The sequence below is a fragment of the Hippichthys cyanospilos genome, chromosome 1 (assembly GCF_059441005.1).
Source record: "Hippichthys cyanospilos isolate Australia breed blue-spotted pipefish chromosome 1, RoL_Hcya_1.0, whole genome shotgun sequence".
In the NCBI taxonomy this organism is placed as follows: domain Eukaryota; kingdom Metazoa; phylum Chordata; class Actinopteri; order Syngnathiformes; family Syngnathidae; genus Hippichthys; species Hippichthys cyanospilos.
The window spans coordinates 12,512,702-12,531,211 of NC_142369.1; the positions used below are offsets into that span (position 1 = coordinate 12,512,702).

General features: G+C 40.2%; 1 protein-coding gene across 2 annotated transcripts in view; it reads right to left on the reverse strand.

Annotated features, from left to right (window-relative positions):
* kremen1 (kringle containing transmembrane protein 1) overlaps positions 1-18,510 on the reverse strand; it is a 55,251-nt gene that overhangs the window by 1,678 nt on the left and 35,063 nt on the right. Inside the window, exons 4-8 of one of the 2 annotated variants that reach the window (XM_088426698.1) lie at positions 9,938-10,062; positions 7,250-7,403; positions 5,583-5,915; positions 2,641-2,832; positions 538-622 (exon numbers count right to left, since the gene is read on the reverse strand). In XM_088426698.1, the coding sequence (XP_088282824.1) occupies positions 538-622; positions 2,641-2,832; positions 5,583-5,915; positions 7,250-7,403; positions 9,938-10,062 (889 nt within the window). Of the gene's footprint in view, positions 1-537; positions 623-2,598; positions 2,833-5,582; positions 5,916-7,249; positions 7,404-9,937; positions 10,063-18,510 lie in introns of both variants that reach the window. The other variant, XM_088426697.1, reaches the window with a different exon arrangement.

Sequence of the window (18,510 nt, forward strand, 5' to 3'; positions counted from 1 at the left end):
TTTTAAACGTGCCATCTGAAAAGGCTACTATGGATACACACACTCCATGTGGCTTGAATACTTATGGAATACGTTGTAAGTGAAAAACAATTTTTTTTTAAAGTGCCATCTGAAAAGGCTACTATGGATACACACACTCCATGTGGCTTGACCTCTGTCTCGGGTATGAGAATTCTCGTCTTTTAAAATAGTACTAACAATAATAAATCATAAAATTCTCAGCAAATACATTTTTTTTATGGAGGGTAGCTGACACCCTAGACTAATACCTAATATACGCCAATTGAGCACTGTAGTGATAACTGTGACCATTGGATGGCAGTGTTTACACACTGTCATACACACTCTTTCATATGATACTATCCATATTTACATAGGCATAGGACACAATTCCTTTTCAGATAACGCTTGGAACTGGAAGATTTAAGAAAAAAACACACTTAAAATATAAAGAAACAAGCAAAAAACAAACAAAAAAAAAGACTTTTGGCCCCCGCCCTATGCATGGAATATGGACTAAATTGCGATTAAGCTTACTTGACTGTGATGTGCAGCAGCAGCTTGGCCAACATGGCGACCACGGTGAGGATAAGAAGAGCGGCCAGGGCGTAGATGGTCCACACTGCCAAACGACAAAACATAAATATCGGGGTGACATATTAACACAGCGTCAGTGGTGTCGCTGGGCTAGAAAGTCCAAAAAGCGCAACGGAGCAGAAGGACAAGCATGCGAGGAAACACCTGCTGGCAAAAGCTGAGCCAGCGAAATGTCAAGAGATGTTGATGCATTATTCGTGCACAGCTGCTGGAATGATCGCATTCGTCACAAAGTTCTTAAAAACTCTAAATCTCACCCCGACTGGTGTTCCGGATAATCTTATTTAAAAAAGAAAACAATCTATTAAACACCACGAGGGCAAACACGTCGCTGCTCGATAAAATAAACATCCTGGAAAAAAAACATTTAGTGAAAACACCGCAACGATAGAAGGGGTTTGTACAATCTTCTCTTTTCACGCCAACGGCACACCCTGCATAGCACAAACGTGTCGTCAATAATGATAACCCGTTTGGCATCCGCAAGACAAACGTGGGGGTGTTAGCTTACATCACTGTGACGCTAATTACTTGCTGCAGAACCACGACGGGAACAATTTCATTTTATTCCTTTAGGGCCCGCTAATATACTTGTAGGTACAAGACGGTTAAAAAGTCGGAACTTGGTCGAAATTGACAGAAAGGTTTCGGTAACTAGGAGGATTTTCAGGATGAAGCTAAAATAGGCCAACTCTTTTTGACAAACTTAGTGAAAGTGTTTTAATAAACAAGGGAGACAAGATGACAAACTCAATAGGGGAAAAACATTCAAGTTCATTTGAATGTCAAAAAAAATTGATTAAGATTATAGCAACACAGACTCAGCAAAACAAATATCAGAGAGTTTAAATGTTTGACGAATCATCTTTTGTAGTTCTTTTGTGTACATCTAATTGTGAGCTTTTTGAGAAGGAAAAACAATTGCTTTGATCGTATTCAACGTTACACTGACCGCTAACATTGGAGGATATGTGAAGCATACTTAACTCGCAGTAAATATATAACTTATGGATGTGAAAACAAGAAAATGTGAAGAATTTAAAAATATGAGATATATTCTGTTTTGTTATAGTTTTTGCATTGTCGCATCTTATACACGGTAACATAGAACAAAGGTTTTCAAATGGGGGTACGGGTACCCCTGGGGGTACTTGAAGGAACTCCGGGGGGAAACTTCAGATTTTAAATAAAACAAACAAATATGCAAAAATCCTTTAAAAATATTTAAAATATTCATTCATAAAACAAATTTTATGTTCAGTCGGTTATTTCATTATTTTAAAAAGCCAGATTCTCCCCAATACCAGAATGGTTGGACCCAAATTGTCACGTGCCGCCTCTCGTTACCTGTCAAATGATTTATTTTTGTGAACAGATCTGGTCTTGTCAGAACAGGTCTGGCACTTTACGTTGATTATTGTGGACAAATATTTGTTAATAATTAAGTCAATGATTTATTTTTGTGAACAATAGTTCCAAAATAGGACACTTTGTTTATTTTTTTGTGGACAAATATTTATTTATAGTTATTTCTTTTTGAGAACAGGTCTGACATTTTAGTTTTGACATTTTAGGACACTTTATGTTGAATATTTTCTCTCGACAAATATTTATAATTATTTACTTTTGACAACATGTCTGGCAATATATGTTGATTTTTTTGTGGACAAATATATGATAGTTATGTTGATTATTTTTTGAAAGGAGTTTGATAGGTTGTTAAGTTTAATAAACCAGACACTGATGTCATGTCTTTTTTTTTAACCTAAAAACGCTTTGCACTGGTTAAAGGGCACTTGGCTGAAAACGAATTTCACAGGGGGTACATCACTGAAAAAAAGTTGAGAACCGCTGACACAGAATCGACCAGAATGAGACGCTAAAATTAAGGCGGGTCCTATATTTGGGAAATGGTGGTAATCCTTTCATAAGAATGAAAGACAATTTTAAGCAGAGGCGTATGAAAGCGGAGATAGGCAGGAGGATGCGAGCTGGACATACTGGCGCTGCGTCCGCTGGTCTGTCCGGGTCCAGCCCACTGACCTGGCATGTTGTGGTCCGGTTTGCCGGGGCTGGACGTGATCACGTAGAGTATCTGCGAGGTGGAGGACGAGCGTCCTTTGGTGGTCACGTTGGCGCCGTCGGTGACGCCGGGGGGCGGCTGAGGTGCCACCGTGCTGGAGAAGCCCCCGTCCCCGTCCTCCGCCGTCCCCTCGTCCTTGTGGCTTCTCAGCGCTGCCGAGAAAGCAGTGACAAAAGGACAGTCTAGATTTAACCCCGAACAAAATGCGTGTGATTTTTTGGACGCGGCAGATGCTCCCAAACCCAAATATTTCGCAATAAACCTGCTGTATGCACCATAAAACAATGACACCGGCGGAAGCCATTGGTGCGCTCCCGCGGGAGAGCGAGATCCACAAATATTTTTACCGCTCACACAAAGATGTCATCCATCAGCGTTCAGGTTCCGACTTGCAAGAGATTGCTTTAGGCTGAGAAATTATGACGTTAATAATGCTTCACTTCAGGGTCCTTCCGTCGGGGTTTTCATACCACTTAAATCACACGCCACAAATTTCAAAAGACTTCTATCATCACATCAGTGCCTTTGGATTGAAAATGTGTTAAAACGGTAATACTTTTAAATGATATTGTGTTTCTAATAGATTGCTTTTGACTGAAAATACAAGAAATATTCAACTTAACTACGCAATGCGGCTTTGATTTGTTAGTTCTGTTGGAAAATAGCCTGCCAAGAACATTTACTCCAGAAAAATATAACTGAATCGAATGTAAAGAATTTAACAGTTGGTATATTATGATAAATATCAAGGCAACGATAATTTAACCTAACCATGCTCAAGTTTTAATTCAGATCTCAACGGACACATTTTTAGCAATGGAGATTCTACACGTTCCTCTTTGCCAAATTGAATATGCAGGTGACAAATTTGAATGCTAATTTGTGCTAAACTATTTTCGGATCAGATTGAGCCAGACAATATGTGGCAATGTAAAGGCCCATTTGACAGGTACTAGGAATCAAACAATATCATCCGATATGGTAATTTTCCTCCCAGCAAATAGTAAATACAAAGGCAACAAATAAATAAGTAAATTATTTTAAAATAGGTTTGTTTCAGTTCTAAGTTCTAACCCAGATTTTTTAGTGTTAAAGGAGCATGGAAAACTGCATTTTACGTTCTCAAACGATCAAGATCATATATTGCCATCTTTCCCTCAGTAAATATACAGGCAACAAATATTTAAGAATAAATCTAAAATAGATTTGATTCAGGTTGGATCCAGATTGTTTTAGTGTAAACGCAACAATAATTAATACAACACATTTTAGCAATCCAGATTCTACATGGTCACCATTTCCTAAATTATTACACAGGCAACAAACGTTAACGCTAATTGTGTATACTCGAATCAGATTTTGCAATGTAAATCCAACATCGAAAAACCCAAACATTTGGCATGTTTTAACTAGATACTATATGGCCATCTGACCCTCAGTAAATAAACAGCCAACACTATTTAGACATTATAGATTGTTTTAGTGTAAATGCAACATGGCAAACCCATTTGTACTCACTAAAGAAACCAAGTTAGATTCAGATCTGATCCCGATTGTTACAATGTAAACACAACAAGGAAAACCCAATAGGATACATTTTAACAATCAAGACCGTACTTGATCTTTCCCACTCTGATAACGTTTAAGCCTCGGCGGAGGTGATGGTTTCCGACTCACAATGTCTGTCTTTGTTTTTCTTCGGTGGGTTTCATTATATTTTGTGGATTTAAATCTTGGAACTTTTTTTTTCTTTGCTGCATTTGAATGATATTGCTATTTTGTCATTGTCAATTAAAATCTAATGTCCATCTAGACTGATGTCTCGCTAACGCCACCCTCATCCATTAGCCTTTCCTCAAGCATCCGCACGAATGTGGAAGCAGAGCGGCATATTTGCAGTGAGGTCATTGACTTCTCCGCAGGCTTATTGTTCTCCGTGCGGCGCGACCATGCAATCAGAGAGTCGCAATGTTCCCGAACGTGGGCGGCATTCATAAAGAAAAAAAGTCCAGCGACACGGGGACTGCCGCGACTCGATAAGAAAGTTCTGAGAAGAAAAGGCAAATATGACTTACAGACGCTGCCGTAGCCCCGAGGACTAATGGGAAAAGTCAAACACTTCTATTTTTTTGCAAACCGAAATTTCATCATGCAAATGCGGCTTGGAGGCTGCCGTGCCGATGACTCGACTGATTGGCTGTCAATCAAGCATAAACCACAAACAATGCGGTCCTCAGACATGCTTTTGTTAACATTCAAGAGCACTGAGTCTGGACAGAAGCCAACATCAAGAATGTCTTTACAACTGAAGACCATTTCGTCTTCAGTGAAGTTTCATTACGTGTAAATCCTGTGAAAATGCCACGGAATTAGATGTGGAATGACACTGCGTGTTCATTTAGAGTGTGGGAACTTTCAGAATATGGAACATATTTTGAATTAGGAATGGTTTGAAATGGTCAAATCTTGGAGGTGGGAAAGTAGGACGTGGGAATTTGGGGGGGGGGGGGGGGGATTGTGAAAAATATCTTGTGGTTGGAATGGTATGAACCAGTCAAAAAAAAAAAAATTGTCCGTCTTGTGAGAATTTTAACATGGAAAGATGTGCAATTTATTTTGAAACATATGTGAAATATATGCATCTTGGAAAAGCTAATAATTCTTATTAATAATAATAATTCTTATCTCAAATTAACTTTTTTACGTGAAAAATGTGGAGAAATGAAATTCTGGTAAAACTGTAAACAGAAGGGATGCAAAAAATAATACCTCGGACGATGGTAATTTATGTACCGAACCGCGATCGACGATGTAATGCAGACGCTTTTAGGAAAAGGTTCTCATAAATGGGATCCATTTCCAAACATGAAGCCCCGTTTCCAAAAGTACGGTGAAGCCCTACCTTGGTAGAGCAGCGCGAAGCCCTGGGCCTGGTTGATCCGGTCCGAGTAGAAATAGAGTATGACGAAGTCCCCGGTGATGTTGAGCAGCTGGCGGGGCGGGCTGCGCCAGTCGAAACGCGCCACCACCTCGTTGGTGTAGCCGTTGAGCAGCTCCACCATGTCCGCCTGATCCGTGATGTCGAAGAAGGTGAAGTTGAAGAGGATGGCGGAGGATCCGGGCACCTGCACCGTCCAGTAGCAAACGCGCCCCGCCGCGTACTTGTCCGGAAAGTCCGGGGAGTAGATGACCCCGGACGGCGACGAGTAATTTCCGCCGCATGATCCCACCCGAGCTGCGAAGAATTGTTTGGGAAAAAATATCAAAAATAATAACGAACTTGATTCATCCATGTATTATTGGTGTCTTTTCAATTTTAACAGGCAAAATGAATTTTTTTTTTTTTTTATGCACAACAGATCTTTCGCACGACAACTTGATAAAATGAGGTGCCATTGTGGTGATTCTGCTCTGATATTTCGCATTTGGAAGATTATCGTTTTTTCCCTACCTTCTGAGAACTTATTATTTTATTTTTCACAAAACTTTATAGGAGATGCTGCTCACCCTGTGAGCTTATTATTTGAAATGAAGTTTATCATTTCAGTTACTTTTACTATGGGGAGCTTTTTTTTATTGCTACAAGTTGATTTAATTTAACTTTTAAGCACTTTGATAACACTGATAGCTCCCTGAAACTTTGTTAAAGTTTTCAAAATAAAGATAGTTTTTGTAGAGTTCGAACTTTGTTTTAATATTTAGTGCCAATAATTTTCCTAAAATGTTATATCATCTGAAAATATTGGATATTAATAGCCACTTTTATCAGCTTTGAGCACAACTATTTTGCTGACTTTTCCTGATGAAATGTATAGCTTCTTTTTCGATTTCATGTTTTTAGTCTAATCCCAAAATTAAAATATTAACCCTCATGCAGTATTGTGTCCATTATTTGGACACATTTTTCCAGATTCTACTTGCCGTAATTTAGCCAGGAGATGGCACACCTAACAGCGTTTCATGAGGGGGACGTGAAATCCTACAAGACACGTGATTGGTTCCTGGCGTGACCATCGACCAATGAGAGCAGGAGTTGTAATCTACTTTTTCCTGGGAGTTGTATCTATTCCTCCCTTCATTGGTCGATGGTCGCGCCGGGAGCCAATCACGTCTTGTAGGAGTGCTCGTGAGCTGACTATGTAGTCTAGCTCGAGAAACTCACACGCGCTGTTATGCAGACGCAAAGGGAGAGCGGGAGAGCAGGCGATAGTGGAGCGTTGTAAATCTCTTACCTCGATTTCTTTTGAATTGGAATGTCAAGTGTAAACTCTGCTTGTTATCATGTTTGGTCAGCTACAGACTTCACTCTAATTTGACTTCCGGGCACCGCTAATATAACAACGGCTCTCTGTGAGACTACAGCTAAGGGATGGAAATGGGAAGGGATAACAGTACAGTTACTGAATAAGGTTTAATAATTCAAGATTTAAGTAAAAATGATCACAGTTTCAGTTCCCATTAAGTGCAAAAAACGAGGAATTACAGTATTTTATTTCTCATTGCCAATTAAAAACGGAAAGAACAGACGATACACAGATTTGTATCGTTTTGCACGACCGGGGCACTCACTGTCGAAGACGATGACCCAGCCGTCCCCGCCGCACGGCTGCCTGTGATCCCCGAAACAAACATGGTTGCACTCCATGCTTGGGGTCTCGCCGTGCTCCGCAAGGTCCACTTCGTTGCCGCAGAAACAAGCGTACCCCGACTCCATGCCAGCCAGCTGCACAAACACAAGACGAGCTCAAATGTAAGCACAATTCAAGATTCGTTTTAGCAATTTGGCTTCGTTCAAAACCAAATGCCGTGTTAAGTATTAAGTATTAATTGCATGTGATACTCATAAATATAAAATTACTGGTGGGAAACCTGAGAGTTATTGGCATTATTGGAACCGGATATAATTAGTCCTAAAATAAAACGAGCCACAAAGTTCTCAGTGTTGTCAGCCGAAGTGCAATTGTTACTTTTTTGTCTTCCTTCCGCATATCAAGCGGCGTGAAACGAAAGCCCTTGCTTCCCATCTCGTCATGACCAGATGTCGTAACTCACATTAGTGTGGGGAATAAAATGGGAATGGAGGAATGTGAAAACGTCACAAGTCATCACGCTCAAAAGTGCTATTGTGCCGCCATCAAAGGGAAGCCATTGTGTCATGATTCAAGTCCCACGAGCGAAGGTACGCACGTCTCGCTTTCCCACTCGCCCGCCGCCTCCGCTCACGGCCCAGGAATTATTGGACTTGTGATTCTTCGGGGAACATTTGTTTTGTTTGATATGATATAGAGGTGTTGGCGCTCAGCTTGGAGACTTGACGAAACTATTTTGCATTATCAGTTAACATTAAACTAGTGGGCTTTTGCTATCGTTGGTGCTGTCGACATTTTCAAATTTAGATGAATTAATTCAGATCTGAGATTAATTGATCCGAGTCATCTATTTTTAATCTCGTCTAAATGTGTCTTAGAAACGCTCTCAGACAGTTTTTTTCTTAAGTGCGTTGCGACAGATCAGAAGATTGATATTACAACAAAACAATGGCTTCCATCCTTTATTTTCTTGAACAGATACAGATGTAACCATTGACACTTTGTCAAACACACGCTGTGCCTCTTATTTGTAGAACCATGTGCGTGTGGAAGTTTTTTTTCCATTTACTGAAGCTGTTGTTGTACATCCCATATCTTGACTGCAAAAGACTTGCAGCAGGTGCTAAGGAATACATTTTAAAGTGATTTTTAGAAAATGTAAGCATTTCCGAAACAAACATGGCGAACTGTGTTCAAAGCATGTGGGAGGGGTAAAAAAATAACAATGTGGGGGCGCTGTCAGAGCTCATCACGCAGCCCTGGCAGATGCAAATCAACTGAGACATAAAATGAACACCTGGCACAGTAGTGCGTTGCGCAAAAAGAAGAAGAGCCAGATAGGCAAATGAGCAGAGCAAGAGGAGGCGGCGGTGGCCGACGGGCTAATTCCTGCTCCTTTCCAGCTGTCGAGCCTGATTGCCGCCGCCATCCGTCACACCTCACTCGCGCTCTCAACAGGAAGCTCGACGGAAAAGGCGGCAATGCGGAAAGCTCGGCTAGCGTGATGACCACCAGCAGTCGGAGGCGCAAATACTTTGTTGCTGTATATAGCAGTACCTTACTTGAGTATTTCTTTTTACATTTTTATAATTATTGTTTGAAGTCTGGAGTATGTTCTCTAGTTAGATTTCAAGACGAAAACAAAATTTGAGAATAGGGCTGGATATTAGAACAGAATAATATTCAAATCACAGATTAATCAGTCGATTGATTAAAAAATGTATAACACATAAAATATATTGTTTTATTAAGTCCATTTAAGCTCATAACAAGATTTGGGAGGGTACCGGATACAAAGTATCGGTATCAGGTTGATATATGGACTTATTTCAAGGTATTAGTACTCGCAGTGGCAGCCGATACTAGTAAAGGCAGTTTTCTTGGAGCAGTTTTATGATCATGAACTACAAATGACAAATTAGAAGAATAGAAAATTGCAGTTAATATAGGGACATTTTAAAGAAAGAGCTATATTAGAGTAGGTGGGACTTTCTTTAGCTCTTGGAGCGTCATTGACGTGAACAGGACCCAGTCCGAGGAGTCCCATTGGCATCAACTGACATGAGGGGTTTTTTTTTGTTTTGTTTGTATGTTTTTTTTTGTTTTTTTTTAATGGAAATGGCTGGAGAGAAGTTTTGGGTAGCTAGGCTTTTGACCATCAAGCTGGGAATATAAACACAAAAAAAAAGATCTGTCATTGTTATTCAGAAGAAATTTTGTCTATCAAGAATACTAGTGGTATCAGTACTTGGTACTGGTAATTACTCAAAAATTGAGCTCTTGAAATGATAACGGTCTGAAAAAAATGGTAACTTACAACTATTACGATACAATTTACTGGCAGAACATTAGAATGTTGAATGATTCTTTGTCATTTTGTATTGAACTTTACATGTAAGAGAGCAAAAATTCTGTAAAAATTCTGACCGTTTTTTGGGGGGAAGGGGGTAGGAGAGTTTGACTATCCTTACTTTTGTCTTATCTTGTAACGTGTTAGTGTCTAAAAACACAAAAAGGGAAAAGAAAAACAGATTACTGACAATTTTAAAAGAGGTAGTATCATCCGATGGATGGCTTCTCGCCTATTTTTACATCTCTGCTAGGGTTTTCAACTTTAGTGTTTGAAGCCCATACGTGCATCAAATGAGGCTTTGAGTGCGAGGCTGACCTTGTATCTCTGTTTTCTGCAGAAAGTAATGCAAGTCTGGATTGTGAGCTTGTTGGAGGTCTCGGTAGGCCCGGACAGGGTGGTGGGGTTCCCGCTGTCTCGGAAGCAGCCCAGGTTCCCCGGCACTGGAAAAAACAAAACAAAAATGAGAATAAGACTTCAAGTCCTTTTAATTGTTTTTAATTCAGGTTTAAAGATAGAGGTCGGGTTTCCAGATAGGTTTTGGACTCCAAAACAGGGTTTCAAAGCCTTGAAAATGTGTGTTTTGAGCCACGGTCTGAATTTTTAAATCGTCAGGGCAAGGTTTCTATATTAGGGTTTCAAAGAAAGGGGTAATTTTTCAAATTTCAAATTTTTCAAACCAACGCTAAGCTTTCTAACGAGGAATTTTGAGTCACGGATGGACTTACCAATTTGTTTTTCAATCCACCACCGATGTGTCAAGCGGGTCGAATGGTTTGAATGAAAATCTTGAATACTTTGAGTGCCGCGCAAGGATGTCATACCGGGAACGCAAAAAGAAAAGGTTGGTGAAAATAAATACTAACTTTAGTTAAAGGGAGTGCTCAAAATTGGCAGGCAATTTCTCCTTTTTCTTTTTTAAGTGGCCGGCATTAAAAGAGTTAATATAGGACGAAGATTTCAGATGGGGGTTTCACGGCCATTTTTAGGGGTTTAAATGAGGGTATGAAGACTTGAAAGGTAACCATAATACTAGGAACAGCCCCGAGTATAATTCAAAACAATCATAAACACGTGGTCACATGATTACAGCTTCTCAATCACATAACAACTGGCAACAGTAAAAAAGTCAACATGGAGTCATTCCCCCACAATAAAAGCTTTCCCACGTCGCACATTTGATGTTGTTTGAGCAAGAACCAGGGGCAAAAGGCGACCGCGCCGACTTTGCATTCCATTGGAAATGACTGCGCCCGCAAAAAGATGGGGGGAGTCGCCGGGGCGTTCGGGAAAACAAGGTCACACTTTGTGTTTGAAATTCGCTATGTGACGCTTGATTGGTCCTTATTTACATCTTCATTTATCAGTCACTCGCCCGAGTCGTAAACCACGTCAAATATTTCAGTTCCGTACTACAATGCGGGCCCGGCTTTTGCCAGCCGATTCATGTCTGTGAATCATGATGACACTAATCAGAAAATGCATGTGTGTGCGTGTGCGTGCGTGCGGTGTGATAGCAGAGAGCTAAAGCGGCGCTTTTGCAGCTTCTTCATCCGCCAAGGGATTACGGCACAGAAAAGACGAGAGATAAACACCTGGATGGGATGTGAGCAGACTCCATAGTGCACAAAACGCTCACGCAGATTAAACAGGCCTTGAAAATGCCGTGTTTGGCAATTGGCCGATTTGTTTATTCAGCCAGTCAGGGATTGACCGAGGTCAGTCATTTATTCAGTAAGTCAGTTGGCCAGTCGTTCAGAGTTTAGTTTAGTCTATTCAGTTGGTGAGTTAGTCGGTCGGAAAATTTGCCAATCTATGAATCGGTCAATTAGCCAATCAGTGAGAGAGGTGGTCACTCTGTGATTCAGCTAGCCAGTTTGTCAACCAGATAGTCAGCCATTTGGCCAATTATTAAGTAAGTCGGTCAGTCGGTTATTCAGTCGGTGAAAGAGTGAGGTAGTTATTCTAACACTATATTAGTCAGTAAGTCATGTGAAGCATCTTCAAAACCACCTCAGTCTAGATCAGACTTGAGCTAATATGGGCAGTTTGTGAGTTCATCAATAAGGGTCTGTCAGTCATTCAGTGAGAGGGATAATTGGTCAGGCAGTTGGGCAGGCAACAAGTTAGTTACACAGTAATTCAGCTCGTTACTGTATATGCAGTAGTTAGTGAGGGAGTCAGTCAGTCAGTCAGTCAGTCCAGCTATAAGTCACTGAGTAAGTCACAGGAATCGGTTTAAAAATATCACCATCAAGATCAGTTTAATTTGATTAGTCAGCTTGTGAGAGAAGACTAGTCGGTAAGTCAGTCTATGAGTGAGTGGGTGAGTGAATCAGTCAGACACTTTTAATTAGTTTATAGCTAGTTACTAAGTGTGTAAGTCAGTCCGACGTATTCGCTTAATTTGTGAGTCAGTCAGACAATTAGTGGGTGCATCAGTCAGTCGATTGTGAGGGAGTCAGTCAGTCAGTCAGCTAGTTATGATGCAATTTGTCAGTCATTAATTAATAGGGTGGGGGGAATGAGTTAGTCCGGCACTAAGTGAGACAGTGAGTCAGTCAGTTCATTGAATTAATGAGTGAGCTTCAATCTGAATCAATCAGGAAACCAGTCAACCATTTTGTTTATACATAGTTTCTCAGTCAAACAATCAGCTTAGTTTGGTTTGCGAGTTAGTCAGTCAGACAAGAAAACTGGTGAGTCAGACAGTCAACCTATGAGTGAATGAGTGGTTTAGTCAGCGCTAGTTAAACCAGCTTTTAAATCATACATTCATTTAGTGTGTGTGTGTGTGTGTGGGGGGGGGGGGGGGGTGTATGGAGTGTTAAGTCCGTCAGTTAATTTCAGTCAGTTAGTTAGTTAGTGAATCACTGATTCAGTCAGACAGTCAGTTTGAAAGTCATTCAGTCAGGCAAATGTTCGGAGGGTGAATGAATGAGTGAGCCAGCCAGCTAGTAAGTGTTTTAGTCATTAATGTAACCCATTAGTTCTCTGTTAATACAGTACGTCACTTAGTTATTGAGTTCATCAATAAGTCATTCATTCATTCATTCATTCAAAAATAATTCTGGTCAGCATAAAAATATTGATGAGCTGTACCTTTACATTTGCTCCTTCAGTCAAAATATTAACATCAGCTTTACAGTTGCTCCATCTGCTTTGCCCTAATTCAAACACACGGCGGTATAAGGCAGCATAGCAAAAGGTAATGACTAAAACTTTTTCTTAGATGTGCCAAGCGATAGAGACCAAAAGAACAAGGCGGGGAATTGTCAAGCAATCAGCCTGACTGCCTCAGAGCTCAAAAAGGCACAAAGAAGCCCCGGAGGTGCAAGCGAGCCTTTTACTGGAAGTGGAGCAGTGTCGTCACACCATGATCATGTCAACAAATCTCACCTGAGACGAGATGACATACTGTCGGCTGAACAAAGGCCCTGAAGAATCGAGTGCACCTCATTAGACAAATACCTTCAAACGGGAGCAATCTGGCATCTTCACAACATTTTGTTGGGGGATTTCATACAAAAATGTACTTTAAGAGAGTGAGAATGAACTGAACTATTGACTGGATGCTATCAAACCTTTGGCACAACGATTAAGGTTGCTTAAAAAATGCCTCACGAGGTGTCGTTTATTAAATTTGAAATGTGTATCACTTATGCATACTAGCTTAAAACAGCATGCTAAGTCAGCAACAGCATTGATCACAGCTGGCGGTGACTGAGTCAAGCGTATTTAAATTCCCCTTAAAAAAAAAATTCAAGTTTGGATATTATCTTTGGCTAACACCTCTTCACATTCCAATTAAGAATGTTGAAGTGTGACTTCCAAAAACACTGAGCAACAGATAAAGTATTAAAATGTAGACATTTTGACATCTATCTCTAATATTTTCAGTGAGGAAATGTGTAAATTCTTGACATGCGTCAAAAGTTAAATTAAAAGCAAACTGCATTTTGTGACAGCGATCCTTTAAAAGCGGTTTTCCAGGAAGCCATTATGTTAGTGATTTACATCACTTGCAGCCAAAAGTCACATCAAGCATTTGAAGACAGCAAACTATTTCATCGTGGCTCTGGTTGGCCGCATTTTGACACGTTTATGCTCGTAAATTAGCCCCTCCAATCCTGTCCTGTAAAAGGGAGCATCGCCTAGTCCGGACAATGAGGGCGTTATTATCGCCATGCAGAAAGAACTGAGTGTTCGCTTTTGTTCGGTGGGATGTTGGGAACACGATGCTGAAAAATACTTGGGGCATAAATCTGTCATGTGGCAGCAATGGAGAACGCTTATTTTTTTTTGTCTCAAACACATGAAAGTAAACCATATGTGTGTTTATGCAAAGCGGGAGTAAGTCAAGTGGGCGGTTAAAAAGTAAGTCTCAAGATTTAAACCAAGTCGTAACAAACAAAGTGACAAGTGGCCGTCTACCTTTGTGGAATTTCCTGAACAAATGAAAGAAAAACAAAAAAACAAAAATGGATTGAGCTCTTTAAAAATACATCATAAGTATCCATCCATTGGTGGATCGGCCAATGTTATTGTCAGGAAAATGTCTCAGGAACTGCCTGATGCTCTGATCAAACCGAGCAGGTGCATTGTCATGGAGAGGCAATGTTACAAATGCAATGTTCTCTTTGTAGGTGTGCTTGGTTGCCTGGTCCACATCAAAAAGGAAACTCATTTTGTATTGTCGGCCCTAATTATGATTTTTTTAAAGACATCAGTCCTGGGACTTTTTCTACCCACCTTATATAGACAGTCCTCGATTTCCGAGGCGCTCGACCTATGCTGTTTCGACTTAACGACACCCTAGTCTTGTCCGCCATTTTGTCTCCAGTAGGCTACCAGTGTAGTATCTGTTTGTACTCCATAATATTCTCGGTATACTCGCTGTTTTTACCCTCCTTTTTCACATCATGGCCACCAAAAAAAAAAGGAAGTAGCAGCTCCTAGCAATACTGGTCCAGCCAAGAAGAAAGCCATTACAATTGAAACAAAGCTGAATATCATCAAAAGGTCAGAGAAAGGCGAGATGCATTTGTATAATTATTTAGACATTTAGGGGATATTTAGCGGTATTAAAGGGTTAATACCGATTTATGCGGAAATCCGGGTTACATTGCCAAAGTGGGATTGCAACTTGTTCGTAATCTGAGGAATGCCTGTATAGTTCCAGTCACATTTTCAAATTAAAGTTGAGGAGTCTCTCGCCAGGTTTATCCAAGAGCGTCCCAAGTTCTAAATTGGCAAATTAAGCCTGACTCAAGTCAAGTAGTGTGTGTGCGCGTGTGTTTGTGTGCTATTAGGAAGATTAACAGCAAGCAGATCAATGAGCCGGCCGACGGACCTGAGAGAGTGTGACCAACCATCTAATTAAAAGGAAGAATGGGAGCTTTAAGTAATTAGGGAACAATGCAAAGGAAGGCCAGATGAGTATGACCTCCACCTTCCAACCTGACAAACTAAACCTCGATGGAGCTCAAATGGGGTCTGGGGAGGGGGGAAGTAAAGTTTAGAAGAAACATTGTAGTTTTTCACTGTTCCAAAGTTCCCATCCTATTTAAAGAGTCATGTTTGTTATTGAACTTTGTGAGTTTTTTTGTTTGTTTGTTTGTTGTGGGGGGCTTTAGTCTGGATTTACTTGATCGAGTCCATCGCTTAACGGTACAAAACAATTACGTACAAATACACATTTAAATGAATTAAGGTGCAATGTCACTATGACAAAATCAAGAAAAAAATCGAGCCCATCTAACATACTGCAGATGCTGCTTTCAGCTACAAAGATGCTGGTGAAAAGTTAAGCTTCCCCGATTACGTCGACCAAGCAGCGGATCTATATTTTTCTTTGAGGCTCATTCATCCCAAAGACAAGCCTCTAAAGCCCATCCACTTGTTCTCATTGGCAAACATTCAGGCCAGTTCTGTAATCAATACCTTTAATTCCCTAATGGCGAAGGCTAAATTAACCGCAGCCACGTCGGGAGGGCGGCCCGCGTGGGGACATTCAATCTTGTCCTCGGGGTCTTTTCTGTGACAAGCTCTACTTTTCGTCTCCGGAGTTCAAAACAATTTCTGCCTCTATAGGCAGGTATTTCTGCCTCAAGGGATAGTGGGCGGAGCTCTGAGGAGAGAGGTTCACAGGTCAGATAACAATGGCAAGCCCCTCCTCGCCATTTGCTTCAGGATGGCCCCGGAGCATCCTAACACAGCCAGATTGGTGTGTCTGGACTCTGTCGACTGTCATCGACTTTCATTCGTTCATTCATTCATTCATTCATTCATTCATTCATTCATTCATTCATCTTCAGTTGACAGCTGAGCTCCACCAGTAGACAAAAGCAGTGCAATTACAATTTAGCAAATGTTCCGCATTTAAAACAATCACATAGCTTTGATATAATTTAGTTTAGCTTAATTCTAACCAACAACGCAAAATGCCAGAGAGATATTGGTGTCGCCACACTAGAACACTTTAAGCAACAGATATCCGAATGCAAACGGTAGATAACTCTACTCAGGCATATGTTCTTTATCCTCTGCAAAAAACGACTATATGACTGCAGCTTAAAGAGGATATTTGACCAGCTTCATGTGTATCTGTATGTCTGTATTATACTGCCTCGAGGTGGCCAAGGCACAAACACCACAAGAAGCAATGCTATGTCCACTGTAAAACAAAACATATGACAAATAGTGCTTGTAATGATATATCTAATCTACTATGTTTTTGCTTTCTCTTTCATTATGTCATTACAATCATGTAGTGTCATTTTCCTTATTTAAAAGAAAGATGGAAATGATTAAAAAAAGGGTGAGGCTAGTGCAAATTGATTAAATATTTATTGATTTCAAAAGGGAAAGTCAATTTGAGACTACGGAAGATTAACATATAAACCTTCATATAAAAATAATTTTTGATGTGAGTTATTGCCATTAAACATATATTAAATTTGTGTTTAACTTTTTAACTAACATATGAGGTTAATTTAATCATTGCAATTAATTACATGAAAAAAATAGCAAATTAAGAAACTGTATATAATACGGAACCTGGATTTACAAGTGCCTTATAGTTTTTCCAAGAGTTGCTCCTATGTTGGGTTTTTTTTTGCTTTGCGTTGCAAAAGCTGTCGCTTAAGCTGTCCTTAAGCTGTTGCAAATTTCTGTCATACGTGACCATCAGATGGAAAAAGAAATGGGGAATCAAATCATCATGGATTTCACAGTCAGATTTTTCCAGTTTCCGACAAATCTGCAGAATATTTTTACACCAGCCGTAGTAATAATCCTGAAATTAGCTTCACAGATGACTCATGGTCTCAGAGTCAGAATTTTTTTTTTGTATCTAATTACAGGAAGAAACTATCAGAATGGCCAAAGAGCGGCTTCTGACCACAAGGTTTGGATAGCATCCAGCCTTGGAAAACAACGAGAAATAAATGCAGCAATAACACAACTTGAAAGCACCTTGGGGTCGAAGGGGGGTGAGGGGGGCCGCGCGAACCACATGAGGCCAGGCAGTGGGGCTCCCGTCTGGTTTTCTGCAGCCAGACCACATGTCCAACATGTTCCACTGGCTTATTTGGACCCGTGCTTGTTTTCTTCTTCACGGACGCTTTTCCCTTCCTGTCATTCCCATGATAAAATCCCCACTGTTTTTTCCCCTCTCATACAGATATTTTTATTTTACATGCTATTTTATAACTAATTTTAGGAAGGGCGGATTTAAACATGTTATGACCCAAGCTGGTCTGGAAGGAGCACAACATTTTATTGCACCTGCTTGTTGTGACTCATTGTTGCTGCAAACATGAGTCGAGACAAAATAAAGTAGTCAAAGACCAGCATCCATGCTGAAAAAAAATCCCCATAGGAAATAACATCAAAGCGTTATGAACTCAACAGTATTTTTAGCCACGTTTTCACTCATTTTACTGTGACAAAAACAAAGTCAACTGTAGTTCTAACGACCGGGCATGTCATATATTATTATAAAATATTTGGAAAAAATATGAATATATTTGATGAAATATAAACTTTAAGCAAGAATATGCACTCAGAAAGGGTCGTCGACACAATGCACAATGTTTGCAATGAACTCATTCCTGGTATAGCGTAACGATACGCAGTCACGCTACACAACATTTATACTTCACGCGCGCCGCTTCTTATTTTATTGTTCTCTCTTTACGGCCTGCAACTGTTTTTCATTCAAATATTTACTGTAATTATAACCTTAATAAGGCACAACTACGTCATAAACGGAGCACACCCTGTAATTGTACTATGAACGGGACAAAAAAAAATGAAGACATGTACAATTCCATCAAGCTCATCTCTTAAATGGCTTTAAAGTCTGGATTCATTTATCACTCGCCGCGAGTTAGCACAGATGTTGCGCAATTTCAAAGTGCCATTGAACCGCTTTATAAATCAGACTTAATGAAAGCAATAGCTCAGCAACAAATACTTTCCTCAGTTCGGCTCGTAAAATATGACTCCAAACACCTAACTTTATGACTTCAAGGTGCGGGGGGGTGCAACCCCCCACCCGCCACAAATGAATGCAACTAGATAGAAATGATTGAAGTAGATGGCCACACAATTTTCATGCATTCCAATAGGCAAGTGGTGAAAGCAGGGAGTATAACATTTATATCACGTACTGTATGTGGTCTATTGGGCAAACACAGCTGGTCAAGCAGATTGCTCGTTACATCTGAGGATATATGGCCTGTTGTATGAGTCCACAATCTCCGCTTTGCTGTGCCGCTCCCTTTTCCCACTGCCCCCTATCATATCATTATTATTCCATTATTCTTTTCTCTTTTCGTCATTTTCAATAGAGAGTCTGGTGGGATTTTTTAGGTGTCTTTTCTTTC